This window comes from Paralichthys olivaceus, chromosome 16 (genome assembly GCF_024713975.1).
Source record: "Paralichthys olivaceus isolate ysfri-2021 chromosome 16, ASM2471397v2, whole genome shotgun sequence".
NCBI classification, from domain to species: domain Eukaryota; kingdom Metazoa; phylum Chordata; class Actinopteri; order Pleuronectiformes; family Paralichthyidae; genus Paralichthys; species Paralichthys olivaceus.
This window is the reverse complement of record NC_091108.1, coordinates 19,183,023-19,198,136: the sequence shown is the minus strand read 5'-3', so window position 1 is coordinate 19,198,136 and position 15,114 is coordinate 19,183,023. Positions and strand designations below refer to the sequence as shown.

The window sequence follows — 15,114 nt, the reverse complement described above, 5'->3', positions numbered from 1 at the left end:
CACAAAACATTTGGTTTTATCCCAAAGTATTTTAATGATGATTCTGCCATGCACAATCCTGGCCAGCCAGGGTCCATTTATATGAATCTATTAACAAAAGCTGGGAAATGTTACATACACAATATTTACAAGGACATCAATAAAATGGAATGACACTGGAAATTGCCTTTATAAAATACAAAGCTTGAGTTATCATGCAGAAGCTATATTTTTGCTTGTTTGATTTGTATGGCTGATAATGTGTTAGAAACATAAATGAAAAAGGCAACAGTAGCAAAGCATTTCATATAGTGTCCAGCAATATTTACAACATTATTATGTACAGAAATATACAATCTGTATTTCACTGCCTGCTGTTGCTATATTACCACCAAGAGGAAAAGTGCTGCAGTGATGATATATTTTTATAGGTCAAACAATAAGTTAGCATGACCTTGATTCCCTCCACAAAAAGCCACTGGGATTTTACTTTTCTTTTGGATTAATGCAGAAAATTAGCTCTACGACAAAGGAAGGTTTATGATGTGGACATGTTTTGTTCAGCAGGATAATCATCACAAATGAACTAACCTCTGATGGCTGTAAACAAACAACACCACACATGACTCAAATCAACAACACTAAGCTTCCGACCGACAGCTTATCTATAATTTGTGTGTAGCTCTTCTACAAAAGCCTTTTGTTCTAGAATATTACTAATAGTTTGATGCAAACACTACATTGCTAAAAAGGTGAAGAAGCCACTGTTAATGACAATAAGACACTAATATGTAATTTGTGAAAATGTAAAAATGTCATGAGCTTATGTTACCCAGATAACTTATTTTAGGGATCTAAACAAAAACCCAAAGAAATAAAAAAGGTCTGCTGTTGATGAAACTGCTGCAAAAAAGGCTAATTTATTTCCAGGCTTTAGGACTCACTCCTGCAGAACTTGAAAGATTGAAAAATTATTAAATTATTAAACAAAAGCGTGGCATAATTAATTATATGAACAATCTAATTTTAAAACAGCCCCACACAGGATGTGCATTGATTCGTGAAGAGATAAAATACATGGCCAATCATGAATATGGGAGAGTTTGATACCTAAGTTTGTGCACTAAAAAAATATTTTCCGTGCAGGAGCTAGAAAGAGAAAACAATCCTACTAGAGCAAAGTAATCAACAGTATGGGAAAAAAAATCATGCTTGCAGACAGGGTAAAAAGATTTGCTGAGTTGGTAGTAAAACATACAGTAACTATTTAAAATTAATTCATAACAACAGATTTATGTATCTATTTATTTCTGACCATTTGTTTCTCAGATATCAACTTATCTGTGATTTTACTGAACATCTGGTTCGGCCCTGCTCATCCTTCACTATATGAAATGATGGGAGGCAGCTGGAGTGATGCTAAATATATAATATCATAATATTAAAGTGTTATAAAACATGATGTTATGATATCATGTCAGTAATGATGCATGGGAGCCTGATGTGATCATTATGGCCGTCTCTAAGAAGACGTAAGATGAAAGTCATCCGAGATCGTCACTCACCAAGAATTCTATCTTATGCTATATTTGGAATCATGACCAAACTTATGAGGGAAGCCTTGATAAACGTCATGTTACACTTTTAGTGTCCGGGGATAAAAACGCTGACTTATTGACTGCAGGGCTGAATGTAATTACTGGTTGTACGACAGTAATGAGTGGGTTTGTTGCGTGTGAAGTGACCATGTTCGACGGTGCTCTGCCCTGTGAGAGCGGTTTTTCAGATGACTGCAAACACTCTGAAGGCTTTTCCTCCTGTTGGGTTCACAAGGCTGGAAGAAGAGAGGAGAGAGAGCGGCATAATGTACGCAGGACTTATTTCTCACAGGAGTCATATATCTTGATTTAAGTATTTGAATATTGAATAATATGATTTACAATGTAAAGCCACATTTCAAACTGAAACTTTTAGACCCAGGAACCAAATCAAGGAACTAAAAGGTTCCTGCAGACTTTTCTTCGAGAACAATCCACGATGATGATGCTATGTAGACTGAGCAATATTTCAACAGTACAAATGAAGTAGATTCAAATGGAGCTGTTAATCATGAATAACTGCTTTTAAAATGAGTTACTACTGGCAAAGAGACACAAGCAGGTAACAAAGCATATTCCAAGTCCAAACTCAGGACTTATAGTAAGGAAACACATTTTACAAGTTTTTGTGGAGATCGACCAGCTGAAATGAAATTCCTGAGCAATAAGCCATGTTCATTTCTGCAAGCACCACCCCGAAAGTTTGTGTTTTGTTCCTGCAAAGGTTCCTATAGTTCCTGTGGAAAGTTCCTGCCCCCCAATACTCCACTGAGCAATATACTGTATTAACAAGACAGGAATTTTAATTTTTAGTCATTGTCCATCTCGCAAAATATATACTATAAAATACACATGATTATTCTCCATATAGTGAACGTATCGTGTAAATGTATGTCATAGTTTCATTCATACCTCTCTGAAGTGATGCCATTCGTGTAGCTGCCACTGTACTGCTTCCTTTTGTCCACTGGCATCACATCAAGGTAACCTCCAGACTCGTTCTGGATCACTCCAGCATGAATGGCTGCTCTGCAGATGCTTGATTTCTGGATGAAAACATGTTTCAAGAGTCAATAAAATAAATACATTTTCACTACAGAGATTTTGAAACACAGTGTAAATGATTTTGATAAAAACTTAAATCCATGTTTCAGGACTCCATAGTTGATTTTATTAATGACAAGTCAAAATGTCTGCAATGGAAAATACATGGCAGATCATTTTTTCACAATAGGAAAGTCTACATTAAAATAAACTAATTCAAGCTGCATTTAATTCAGGTTTTTAAATTCAAAATCTCTGATATTGAAAACTGATTTGACATGTAGCTTGTATACTATCAAGCCGATGATGATGGTATACAAGCACTTTGTCATGTTAAAGACCCCTGTGCTTTGTTTATAATGGTGAATGAGTATGACTCACATCTGAGTAATACTTTGTCCCAACGACTCGTCCTCTATTGTCACGCAAACAGTTCCTGGGACAATACAACCTGAAGACAAAAAACAGAGGCGAGGTTAGGGCATAAGATATTTCCAGTATAATGTTGGATCTGAAGGTTATTCATAAATCTTAATCTTAATCTTAAAATCAGAATTACAGAGCATTTTCCTTGGATGTGTAGATATTATAACTTCATCCTGCTTTGCTTAAAAGCAGAATAAACGTACACTGCTAAAATTATCTGAGTAAAGGTTCAAGTTGAGTTGAGGTTAAAGAACCAACAAGTTTTTGGATTTAAAATAAAACAAAAAATATCGAATGACAAAGCAAATCGTCACATACACAAATAACTTCAAATATGGCAAATGTAAAAATCTAGCTGATGTACCTAAGCAGTGAGTTTTCAGTATATTATAAATATAATATATGCTCCAGCTGTTCTACATGTACATGTGTGTGTTAGTTACCTGGGACAATGTCGTGTAGGTTTCTTGAAAGGACAGAAAAGAGCCACAGTGGTGTCACATGTTACCGCCTTGACTGGGAGAAGAAAGACACAGCATAATGATTCTACTATATTTCTGTGTATGGATAACAACACATCTGTGCCTTTACAGTGAGAAGTGATTGTATGCACCTTACCAGGCACTGTCTCCACTTTGAAGGAATTTGCACTTCTGTTTTTCCTGTGAAACGAAAGAAAACAACATGAAGCGGTGCCCTGTGCTGAAAAGCCAGGGAGGAAACGGACCCGTATATATCTACACCGTATTAACGAAACACCTTTTTAAGAAAAAGAACTAAATACAGAGACTGATTCCTACCCAATTGATTGAATACCATTCTTGTATGATTTGGTGAACTGTTGTTTTCTGCCCAGTCGGGTCACATCCAGCCATCCTCCATCATCATCAATGACACCAGAGTGTAACGCAGCTCCACACACGCTGGACTGCTGCAGTAAAGGCAAGGACAGGAGTGTGAATGTACAACGTGTAGGAAACATCAAACACATCCCCATCACCACCTTCACCAATGACAGGGAACAATTCTGAAGGAGCTCTGCAGCATTAACACAGGCCAAGTAAACAGCTCATTCCAAACATCCAGGTTTACATCGGACACTGTACTGGTATATTAGATACAGAATGCTGCTAGTGATCATTTACCATGTCAAAATATCCAGTCCCAACTACTTTTCCAGGCCTGTGAAAGCAGCCAGGCGGACACTCGTACCTACAAACAGGAACGATAGGAAAGTCAACAATATTTTGAGAAAGGAGCTTTACACAAATAATATTGAGATGACTTTTCCATGCATTTTTCTAGAATGCAAAGATAATGCTGGCATATCCTGGACAATGATCAGTGAACAATGATGAGTCGTAGTGTCAGTCTGTTCATAAGCATTTACCTGTTACAGGTTGTTCCCTTGCACTGATCTCTCAGCTTGGTCTCACACTCAACCTGTTGGGCTAAAATAACAAACAGGAGCATTTCACAATCTCATCCTATGTCTCTGATAATTAAACACCTTCCTGTGACTGTCTCATTCAGAGATGCAGTATCATGGGAGCACTGCTTACACATCTGCTCTGTGCTGACAACCTGGTTTCTCTCTCGGTTATCGGCGGGTGTGGGGTCAGGTGACTGGGCCCTGGGTTCCGGCTCTCTATCCCTCACTGGTTCGGGTTCGGGTTCAATGTAGTTCTCCTCGATCTCAGGAGGCGGTCGTCTGTCCACACCTCCGTCTGAAAACGTGGATGCAATGTTAGCGAGAAATCTTGTCTTTATGTAGCAGCCCATTCTCTTTCCTTTAAACTGCCAGTGTCTCTGAAAAATTTGCTAAAGTGCAAATTATGTTATGGAGTTGATGTCATGGCAGAAAAACAACAATCTGACCTTAATTTACCTTTGTAGCAGAGGTTGTCCCTGCAGCCTCCAGCATAGCTGGCGGGACAGGCAGAGCAGGGAGTTCCATATTTATATGGAGCGTGACCCCACCAGTTACCCCTGAAAAATCAATCACAACATGGAGTTTGTCACAGTGCACAGGGCAGAACTTTGAAGTGACTGTTTTTATAAGTTGACACTACATTTAGCAGAAATCCTGATGTATGTAGGAGTACGAAAGTAAGAAAGTAAGTAAGAAATTGTAAGAACTCCATCAGTGAAACCGACATCATATCCTTCACAGCCTGTGTTACTTTTGCTGTTGATGAACCATGTTTCATTATTTGTTTGTGATCATGAAAATCTCTTGTGGAGGCTGAACATTGATTCTTCGGTTCAACTGGTCTCTTCAGAAATCTTACAAAGAACTGATAAGTTGAAAATAATTTGTGGTAAACAATTAAATTGCTGATTTTAATCAGTTCTTCATTGATGTAAAAAGAATCAAGCATTCATAGAGAGCAATGTTCAATGTTTTAGTGAAGAGATGTGTTGTCTGAAGGAAGTGCTAAATGCATCTTATTGGAGCAAAAGTGTAAACTTACGGGGGAGAGTAGTTGCAGACCAGATAAACAGCTTTAGCCCAGATCATTCCCCACACATTCATGTTGTAACATACATTGATGGCACAGCCAATGCGATTACTAGTCGCCCACACCAACTGAAAGTGAAATACACAGACAAATTGAAGCAGTCCAGTGGTTCTGTCATGTGTGGTGGAACTTGTATGGCGAGGGGTAAAAGAAGAAAGATCTATAAACCTGTATTAAAAACTAAGAATAGGTTGAAAGGGGAAAGTAATACAAACAGAAACCACTGTGTGAAATAATACAGTAAAAATAGAATGAAATACAATGATGGCGTGACAGTATAAAATAACTCAGCTTAAAAGCACGTGTGAATAAGATTATTTTCAACCTGTTTTTAAAAATTGCAATGGATGGAGCTTTCCTGAGATCATCAGGCAGTTGGTTCCAGTGCTGTGCGGCATAGTGACTAAAAGCTGCTTCTCCATGTTAATATTTTACCCTTGGTACCATGCACTTGCAGACCACTCCCCAGTGATCAAACAGGTCTTGCATTGTTATATTGGACTAACATGTCTGCTACGTATTTGGAAGCATTCAGAGTTTTAAAAATGAACAGTAAAATACATAATACATTTAAAAGTAGAGAATTTCCTCTCCAAATCATGAATGATGAATACACTTAAAAAGCATAAATATAAAAGTCCTTTTACCTGAGTGTAGTGAGTGCAGACAGGTCCTGAACATCTGAATGGGCAGTGTGGGTTACACTCCTGAGAATAGGGATAGCTGTAGTGTCTCACCTCATCATACCAGGCCTGGACGTGGTAGGTAGGGGGGCGGTCCCTAAGTCAAAGAAAAAGTGTTATACCTCTGTCTATATCTAAATATTTTTAAATTATGTCTAAAAGATACAATACATATATGGACTACATGTCATGACAGAAATGCTGACCCATATATATATCCTTAGATAATCCTTAGATTTCTTTGTATGAGGGTTAAACTTTCTTGTTGAGGTTTCCATGAGCAGGTTTACTGTGTTTAAATAGATCCCACTGAACTTGAACACAGTTAAATTGGCAGCTCCAGAAGGTGAACTGTCAAATCAGTTTGTTGAGTGTCTGCTTTATCCCACAGCTGCATGTGAAAAGCCCTAACCCTAACCCTTAAATTCATTAAATCCCTGCAGCCATTCACACCTTGATAAATCTGCAGCCCCTGACTTAAAAAAATGCTGTGGCATCACACATGGCTGCCTCCTACTTTATATCACATGCAAATAAAACCTGACTGCTGACCCCGTACAACACTGCATTCCACCAATACTGCAGCCAAAATAATGAGCATAGATAAAGCACTAATAAATACAGATTAAAATGCAGTTTGATGTGTCGATGATGACGTTTGAAAAATGGTTCCACAGATGAAAACATATTTCCAAGAAAAATGCTGGAAAACTGACACTAATGCGGCCAGTATTGTAGCAATTTTATTTGTTGTATATCAACCCTTGTGTGCAAAATCTGATTTGTAGATATGCATCTGCACATGCATGCAGGAATCTCCAAATGTGTATTCAAATTCTGTTTCTGCACAATTAAATTTGTAAACTAAATAATCAAAGAACGTGTACTGACATTTGCAAATCTGTTGACAAATCTGCAAATGCCTATAGATGACATGTCTACACATGTACCAATTTCAATACAGTTGCAAATCTTGGACACATTTACACATCTGATTATGCACACACAGACTTTATATATACATTTACATATTTATGTAGGCATTTACAAAACCTAGCACACATTTGTGGATTCCTTTACACATTTACAAGTCTGATTATGCACAGATTGAGATACATGTACATTTACACAACCCTCCACACACACACACACACACACACACACACACACATATTATTGCTATAATATTGGCCTCATACGCACCTGCCCCAGTGTGCTCCAAGGTTTTGGCCTATTTGAGTCAACATGTGACTTGGCCCATGCTCCCAGCGGCAGGTATGTGCCCAGTGCTCTGCGCTCCTCTCTAACTCATAATCCCATACCTGGGGAGAACACACACACACACACACACACACACACACACACACACACACACACACACGGAGCAAGAGAGGGAGAGAGACAGAGAGAGAGAGCTTCTTGGTTAAAAAGTAGTTTGGCTCTGGAGGGTCAACCCTGACGGTCAGTGAGGGTAAATTGCTTTTCTTTCATCTGGCAGCTGAAGCAGAAGTTTGGTTTTCTCTAGAGCTCTATTGGAAATTGAGTCAGAGCAGCTTTGCCTGTGACAGATGTTTGCAGCCCTCTACAAGCTGCATCACATTTCTGATTTAAGAGAGCAAAGTGGCCCCTTACTATAGTTGTGGCTTTGTTTGCCACTCATTACGTTTTATTTTCTGATATGTCATCGCTCTCTTTGAATAAACCAAACTACCATAAATTCCATTGCCCGTAATCTGAAAGTAACCATAAATACTGGAGGCAAATTGAACCTGACAGATGAACCTGCTCTTCACTTTAAAGCGCTGTGGTTGTATGCACACCTTCTGCAAATTTAACACACTGTAGTCAAAACTAGGCCTCTCCCTAAACACACATTCACTCTCCAGCACACAAACACGTATCTGAGAGAGAAGGGAAACAGAGGTATCACCACTACCACATCGACTTACAGCTTTGTGCTACTGTTCTATGTGGTTGTTTGATAACTTGTTTCCAGTAAGTTTTGGTTTCATGAAACAAGCGTGAAGAAAAAAACATTGCATAAAAAAGCTACTGAAACAGAGAGGCTCTGTTTTGGGAGCTTGATGCCATCTTTACTGTAGAAACTCAACCAAACTGAACTCAATTAAAGTGAAAATACCTGAAAACTACTCACACACCTCTTGTTTTGAACAAAGGAAGAAAGGCAGACCTTAGGAATTCATATACGACAGCAAAGTTAATTTACTGTTGGGGAGCTAGAAGAATACGTGCAGTGTGCTCTGCTGTTGGCATGCTGTTAAGTTGCATTACGGCTATCACACGTCAAAACAAATAGGATAATGCTAAAGTGTGGGGTTGTAACTGCCCTGACTGACCACCATAATGCGTCCCATATGTTTGGTGAGGCTAACACACTGCGTCAGTGTTAGCTGTCTCCAATTCACTGTGGTGGTGCTTACTGTTTAGGCTTGGGTGGAGAGGTGATATTTTGACACGCCACACTCCAGCTGTGACTGAGGCCACGCTATACTGCTTTTAGCCACGGTCATATCATTATGTAGTAGTTGTTCCTCATAATTCATAATTTGACTCGTCTGTTTTTCTTCAATAGAGGATGGCAGGATTCTCTAAAGCTCCTTTCACATCACTGTGTTTTCGTTTGAAAACGTGTCAGCTCCACTGCAGATGCATTTGGCGTTCACACTATAACAGTTTTGGAGCTGCTAACACGGAGAATTTGGAAACGCTGCTGGCCCCATTTTAGCTTCAAAAGTATTTAAACTCAATGGCAATGCCGTAGCCATCGCTGATTCCTATCACATGGCCCCCTTCTAGATGAAAACAACCAGCATACGCTTGGCTACCAGTGAACGCTGGTTCAGAATGCAACATTAACAATCAATTACGAGTGTTGACTGTTCTCTTTGCTAAGAGCTGTTGTGCTGTCTTTTTGCTTACACTGGCATGTGCATGCCCAGCGTACCAGCACATGAGTGCTCACGTATTATACATTTGTGGACTGGGATTAAAATTGATATGGAGAAAAAGCTTGTAGTACTCCACAATCTGACATTGAATGGCTAAACTATCACATTCACATCACAAAGTCATATCTCAGGAATGTGTGCTTGAGCATATTCTCCAGGCAAACAGAACGTATTGCCGGATCCCATTTGCCAGATTCCATTAGATAATATCAGCACCTACATCTCACTTTTTTGCCAGGATCAGGGCGTTGCATTTCTTAAAGAAGTTCAATATTTTGCTTGACCCAAAAGTCAATGTTGATTTCTTTTAACTATGTGGATGATCTTACCAGAGATAATCCAACCAAGTGTTTCCATTTGTGACTGAAAACACTCAAATATTTGCTGCAAATTATTAAGCAAACCAAATCAAATTTCATCAAGAACTCAGTAAAATGTGTTTCCTTATCAAACCTCTGAAATTCCCCTGTAACTTTCCAAAACTGACAATTCCACGTGCACCTCTACTAAGTCCACAGTGGATACTAATGATGAATGTCAGCTCATTATTGCGTGTTGCATGTTCTTGTTATTCTTCACCCTCAATTACCCAGCAGAGGGGAAGATGGACTGCCCACCAGCTGCCCTACCCAGCTACCAATCTCCTTTTGCATTCCAAAGAGCATTAAGTTCCCAAAGTACAGACCTGTTTCTATCCATCTGCCAGGACCATGTCTGCTACAGTGTGTAGTGCAAGATGTGCATTCTTACAGCAGTAGATGCCTTACAAAGAAAAATATTAAGAAAACTGGTAGCCATTGATTTTGCATGAAATTTGTATGAAAACTATTGAAGTGTAGGACTTTTGGCCTCCGGATCTTGCAATCTGAAAACCAAATAGTTGGCCCTCATCAGTCCTCTGCCTTACCACATCATTATCATCAGTAATAGTATCCCTTGCTAAAGAAACACTGGATTAGTGTACATAACATACATTTACACTACTATGCCCTGAACTTCAAACAACAGGGCTTGACATGTCTGAAATAGATTCACCACTATGGCACCCAAAATGAGATGCGTGGAGGATCAAATAAAAGATAACATTGGCCTCAGCTAGGGTTGGAGGGAGCAGCGATGGATGGGGAGAGAGGAGGTGAGGAGAGAGAGTGAAAAAGGAGGAGGGCAAAGAAAAGCCTGAGGGAAAGCTTGTGAGGCTGAAGATGAGGAAGGCAAAAAGAACTGGGCAGGGAAAAAACAGAGTCAGTGGGGAGAGAAATTGCAAAGGGCAGGAAGGGAGGGAGGGCAGGATGGTTGAGGTAGAGGGCAGGACAACACTGTGGGGGTGAAATCTGGATCTGGGCCAGAGTCAGCGAGGCTGGGAAAGCAGGAGGCAGGATCTTGCCAGATGATGGCTTTTGTTTGCAGATTTTGTTCTCGCTGACTTTCCTTCCCTACTCTGCTGTCTTTAGTTGACTTTAGACACTGACAGAGTAACATAAATGCTTTCCTCTCAAAAAGACTGGAGACTTTACAGTCTAACCAAATTTGGCCAGGGTCACTTTCCTGTGTGTTGAATCTATTCTGAGGGTTGACCATACTTTCCATGTCCTTTGCCTGCTGAGAGGTGCATACTTGTTGCAGTCACAGATACATGACCATGGTTCCATACGTATGAAAATGAGGGTCTGGCATTGCACGCATGTGTATCTGATCCCACATTCCATTCGGGTAGGTGGAGTGGTTGAACCTGAGCCCCACACAGTCAGAGTGTAGAGTCAGTGTGGTCCCAGATTTTGGGCTGCATAAAGAAATAGATTTTTAGCTGGTCACCATCAAAAATGATGACGGCTACTGGCAAAATGTATCAGATGGCTAGCTGATTAAGCTAAAAATTATGCTATAAGGCTAGGCAAGTTGCATGTCCCAGGCAAAAGTCAGCATCCTCACTAGTAGATTATCTATGAAGAAAACATGGGAACACAGAAACAGCATTGTTCTTATATAGTAGTTACAGCTGGTAAGTAAGGGGAAAAGTAAAATGTGGCTGTTAATGCTGTTCTATGCCAGTGTGGATGAGAGGATAGCTGTTCATCAAGGCCTCTAGGATGTGGGATAACCAATGTGTCTGGCAAATGTGTTTCCACTCAATGAGACTATACAACACAATGGAAGAGCCAGTAGTTAACAAGATTTATTTTCCCTGTTTGATCCAAGAAGATAATGTTAAAGCATTAATGATATGTTCTTTGTCTGTGGATGTATCGTTGGATTACTACTGTGAAGCTGGTTGGTCGTAGAAAAGTTGGAGAGAAGAAAACACACTGTTCACTCCACCTCTTATGTTTTTCTTTTTGGTTTTCGGAACCAAAAGAAAAGCACTCTCAAATCTTTGAATGTGGAGTATCGCTTTTCCTAGAGCCCAACGCACAGTGCTCGAGCATGTTTAGCATTCCAAAGCTCAACACGCCTGCCATGCATGGTTATATTTGCTAATTGGACAGAAAGACAGGTTGTGTTTCATTGAAGATTTACCTTGAGTATGCTGTACAACAGTCAGCTGAGTCTGCAGCACTCACCATGTACTCCATGTTGGAGGCGGGAGGGTGGACCTGACCACGCAGCTTGTTGTGCAGGTCCAGAATGAGGTGCATGTCTCCCTCGCTGATTGCCCTCTTCCCTCTCGGCCTTGCCCCCCACCACTCCTCATCTTTGTCCCTATACTTCTCCAGGACGGACTCGAGACGTGTGGAGTTAGTGAGAACCTTGGCTAGGACGGTCTGCGTCAAGCACAAGAACAAGCTTGCCGCTCTAACCCAGCACAGGAATGGAAGGGGACTCTTCATGATGGGGAAAATATGCTGCAGAATAAAGAATACGTCCTGCTGTCTCCACAACAGGAGAGAAAGCATGTTGAGTTTGACCATCTTGAATTACTTCCGATTGCTCGCTTGGAGCATGTGAGAGCAAAGCTTGCATGCATCTCCTTTGGCCTTTTGTCCATTTAAAAGAAAAATAACTTAAACTCTGGGTATTAGTAGTTACATCATATTGCACTTAGCTTAGCCCTGTTAGAGCATCCTTAGAAAACAAGAGCCCAAAGGCACATTTAATCTATCCTCTCTTTTTAATAAAGCCATAATTATAGTGGCCTTCACTTCAAACAGAAAGTCTAATACAGCTTTCAGCAGCCTGAGTGCATCTGCAGGTCACTGCATCACCACACACAGTAGGACTAGTGTCAACTGACTTTTCACACGTTATGTTGCAGAGCAGGGGATTTCGTGCGCATGCCTGAGTTATTGTACTGTATGTGCAGGGAGGCTTGAAGCAGTTTGATTTATATCAATATCAATTTCCACATGAAATAAAATAGTCAAGTGATATTTTTGCAGTGTTAAAAATGACAAAAAATAATTTTACTTTGAAGGAATAATAAAGAATAAAGCTGCTAAAGTCAAAACCAATATTTTTGTGTCAATATTCCGTTCAAGAAATAAATACTTGTGATATGTTTTATACTAACATTAAAAAAGTCACAAAACAAACAATATTGTAGTGGTATCAAGGAAAAAACAATATTAAAGTATGAGTCAAAATGAATGAATGAATATTTTCCTACAACAAATACACTTGGTATATTTTTAAACAAAGAAAGAGGTTTTATTTCTACATTGCCTTCAAGACATAAAATCATCTTGATATTACTTTTACACTTAACTATACGAATAAGTCACAAAACAAGAATAACACATTTAAGGAATGAGAAATATAAATGAAAAACTTATAACAGTCTAAACATTATAGTGATCTTTATTGGACAGGCATAAAGAGAGTATTCCAGGTTTACCTCTAATTTCCGCCAAACCGATCAGAATATCTCCCAGGTGCAATTTCCCAGACGCCAGAACCAGAGGAGTTTATTGCAGAGCGACAGTTCTCCGGCGCAGTGACTTCCATCTATCACACATGAGGACTGTGTACATCCAGGCTGGAGGACGGAGGGGCTCACAGGAGTCTGAAGGTACCTGCTGAATTCCTCAGGTCCCACGGTGCGCTGCCGCTGGCTGCGTGGGACTGCTGCTGCTCATTTTTGCGCTTATATGCCAAATTTGCGCTTAGCAACGCACCAGCGGGACCACGCCTCCCCGCGCCCCCTCGCACTGCACCCCCCCACCCCCCCAGCCCTGCAGACTCAGGTCAGGGAGAGGGATTTGTTGCATCTCCTGGGGTCGATCCATTCAAAGGAAGCACCAGATCACAGGAAGAAGTGACGTGAGGGTAAACTTGTGGATGTCAGGATGTCAGGATTTGGCTGTTTACAGTATGATATTTAATGAACATGAGACTAAAGTTGGCTCCCAAAGGAAAAACTGTTAGAAAAGACTAAAATAATGTTTCCGTTATAATGACATTTCCCTTTGTTTCATTGTCTCTGCAGTGCAGGGTGGTATATCTCTATATGGGGTCATATTTGTTCAGTATCCTTGGTTATTTACTTATTTTACTACATACTATATTGTATACATCCGCCATTGGCACTAATGCATCAAGCATCCCATTCATTAGAAACTGTGAGTGGTGTTTCCCCTTCCTCCTGAGGGCTGAACTCCCTAATATCAGGCTGTTTTCATCACTGTGTGTGTGAGAATGGCAGCAGCCATCAGGGTGGTCAGTATTCCCCAGAGACACGACCACAAAGCACTGATTCATCTGCCTTTGCATACACTAGAAGAGTTGTGAGAGTTTGTGGGTTGGCTGCTACTGCTGTGTGTGTGTGTGTGTGTGTGTGTGAATGCTCACCCCCTTCTCTCTCTCTCTCTCTCTCTCTCTCTCTCTCCCTCTCTCTCTCTCTCTCTCTCTTGCTTTTTTTCTGACTGTCCATCAGAACTAAGAAGATAGTTTCCTAAAAATGTTCACTGTGGAAAATAAATAAGCAAAATGAGACAAAATATATGAAAACAATACTAATGAAAAAATGACTGAAATGCATATACAGCACAACAAGCATAAGTTGAATCCACAGACTGTCCATGCTGAAGTAATGAATTGGATTTTGTATCTGTGGCATCATGTTGAAGTGTTAGAGCACAGTACAGATTTCACCCAAAAATCCCACGAGAGCACTTAATTACCAAAAATGAGCAGTAACTCTGTGGACCTCTGTATTTAAAGTATATAAACTGCTCTCATGGAAACTCAGCCAAAGTTAAATTAAGTCTGACAACATATTAATACAGACACAGAAAATAAATCCCTGCAGCAAGACGCTGCTACAGCATCACATCAAACAGAGCATATTTAAGATATGACTGACCAAAGCCTTGCAACCTGACAGCTGTTGTGTGTGTAGATTCAGTCACTAATTTGAATCGATGGTTAACATAAGTTACTATTTACAATGAGTCTTTCAACTCTTTTCGCAGTGACTTCTCATTGTGTTTGACAGTCGACTAGCCTAAGATAAAAAGAAATATGTCGCAAATTGAGAGCACGGTAGGAATGTTTTGCATTGTTGGTTGAAAAACAAAGGACACGAAGACAACAGATCAGTGAATTATGAGGATAATACTTTTTTCTGTTGATCAGCTAATTCATTTACCAAACTAATTGTTTCAGCTCACATTCTCTACATATATACAAATGTATAGTTGACACACACAAATGAACAGTTTTATTTCAGCAGTGGTGTAATAAATGTAGACACCATGGGGGCATAAAAGGTCATTTACAGTGTCCCTGCATCAGACAAGCTGCACAGGGGGTGGTCCATTTGACCATTATCCTATTGTATACAGTGTAGTTGTTATTTATACAATTGCCAATGATGGAAATAGAGTTAATATTAATTTTAGTTATAATAACTGAATTCTACTTAGTTTAAATGTCAGACATTTTCAATGCAAACCGTATT

At 39.8% G+C, this 15,114-nt stretch overlaps 1 protein-coding gene across 2 annotated transcripts; it reads right to left on the bottom strand.

The window, feature by feature from the left end:
- On the bottom strand, positions 1–13,304 carry LOC109641642 (cysteine-rich secretory protein LCCL domain-containing 1-like). Of its 2 annotated transcripts, none has more exons than XM_020106164.2 (15): positions 13,051–13,304; positions 11,780–12,085; positions 7,456–7,574; positions 6,217–6,349; positions 5,522–5,637; positions 4,936–5,036; positions 4,610–4,774; positions 4,438–4,498; positions 4,193–4,259; positions 3,848–3,978; positions 3,666–3,709; positions 3,491–3,563; positions 3,003–3,072; positions 2,490–2,623; positions 1–1,813 (listed from the first exon to the last, which is right to left on the bottom strand). In XM_020106164.2, the coding sequence occupies exons 2-15, from the start codon at positions 12,044–12,046 to the stop codon at positions 1,762–1,764; spliced, it is 1,533 nt and encodes a 510-aa protein (XP_019961723.1). In that variant the 5' UTR covers positions 12,047–12,085; positions 13,051–13,304; the 3' UTR covers positions 1–1,761. The 2 variants fall into 2 exon arrangements, with proteins under 2 accessions (XP_019961723.1, XP_069367867.1); XM_069511766.1 differs by having other exon boundaries at positions 11,780–12,082.
- Between the last annotated feature and the right edge of the window lie 1,810 nt (positions 13,305–15,114).

What these genes read in the sequence shown, in the direction of transcription:
- LOC109641642 (XM_020106164.2), bottom strand. Translation starts at nt 12,046, where the DNA reads ATGAAGAGTCCCCTTCCATTCCTGTGCTGGGTTAGAGCGGCAAGCTTG. An exon ending in GGACAACCTCTGCTACAAAG is followed by an intron (nt 4,775 to 4,935) that starts GTAAATTAAGGT and finishes CCACGTTTTCAG; the next exon opens with ACGGAGGTGTGGACAGACGA. An exon ending in TGTCAGCACAGAGCAGATGT is followed by an intron (nt 4,499 to 4,609) that starts GTAAGCAGTGCT and finishes TTGTTATTTTAG; the next exon opens with CCCAACAGGTTGAGTGTGAG.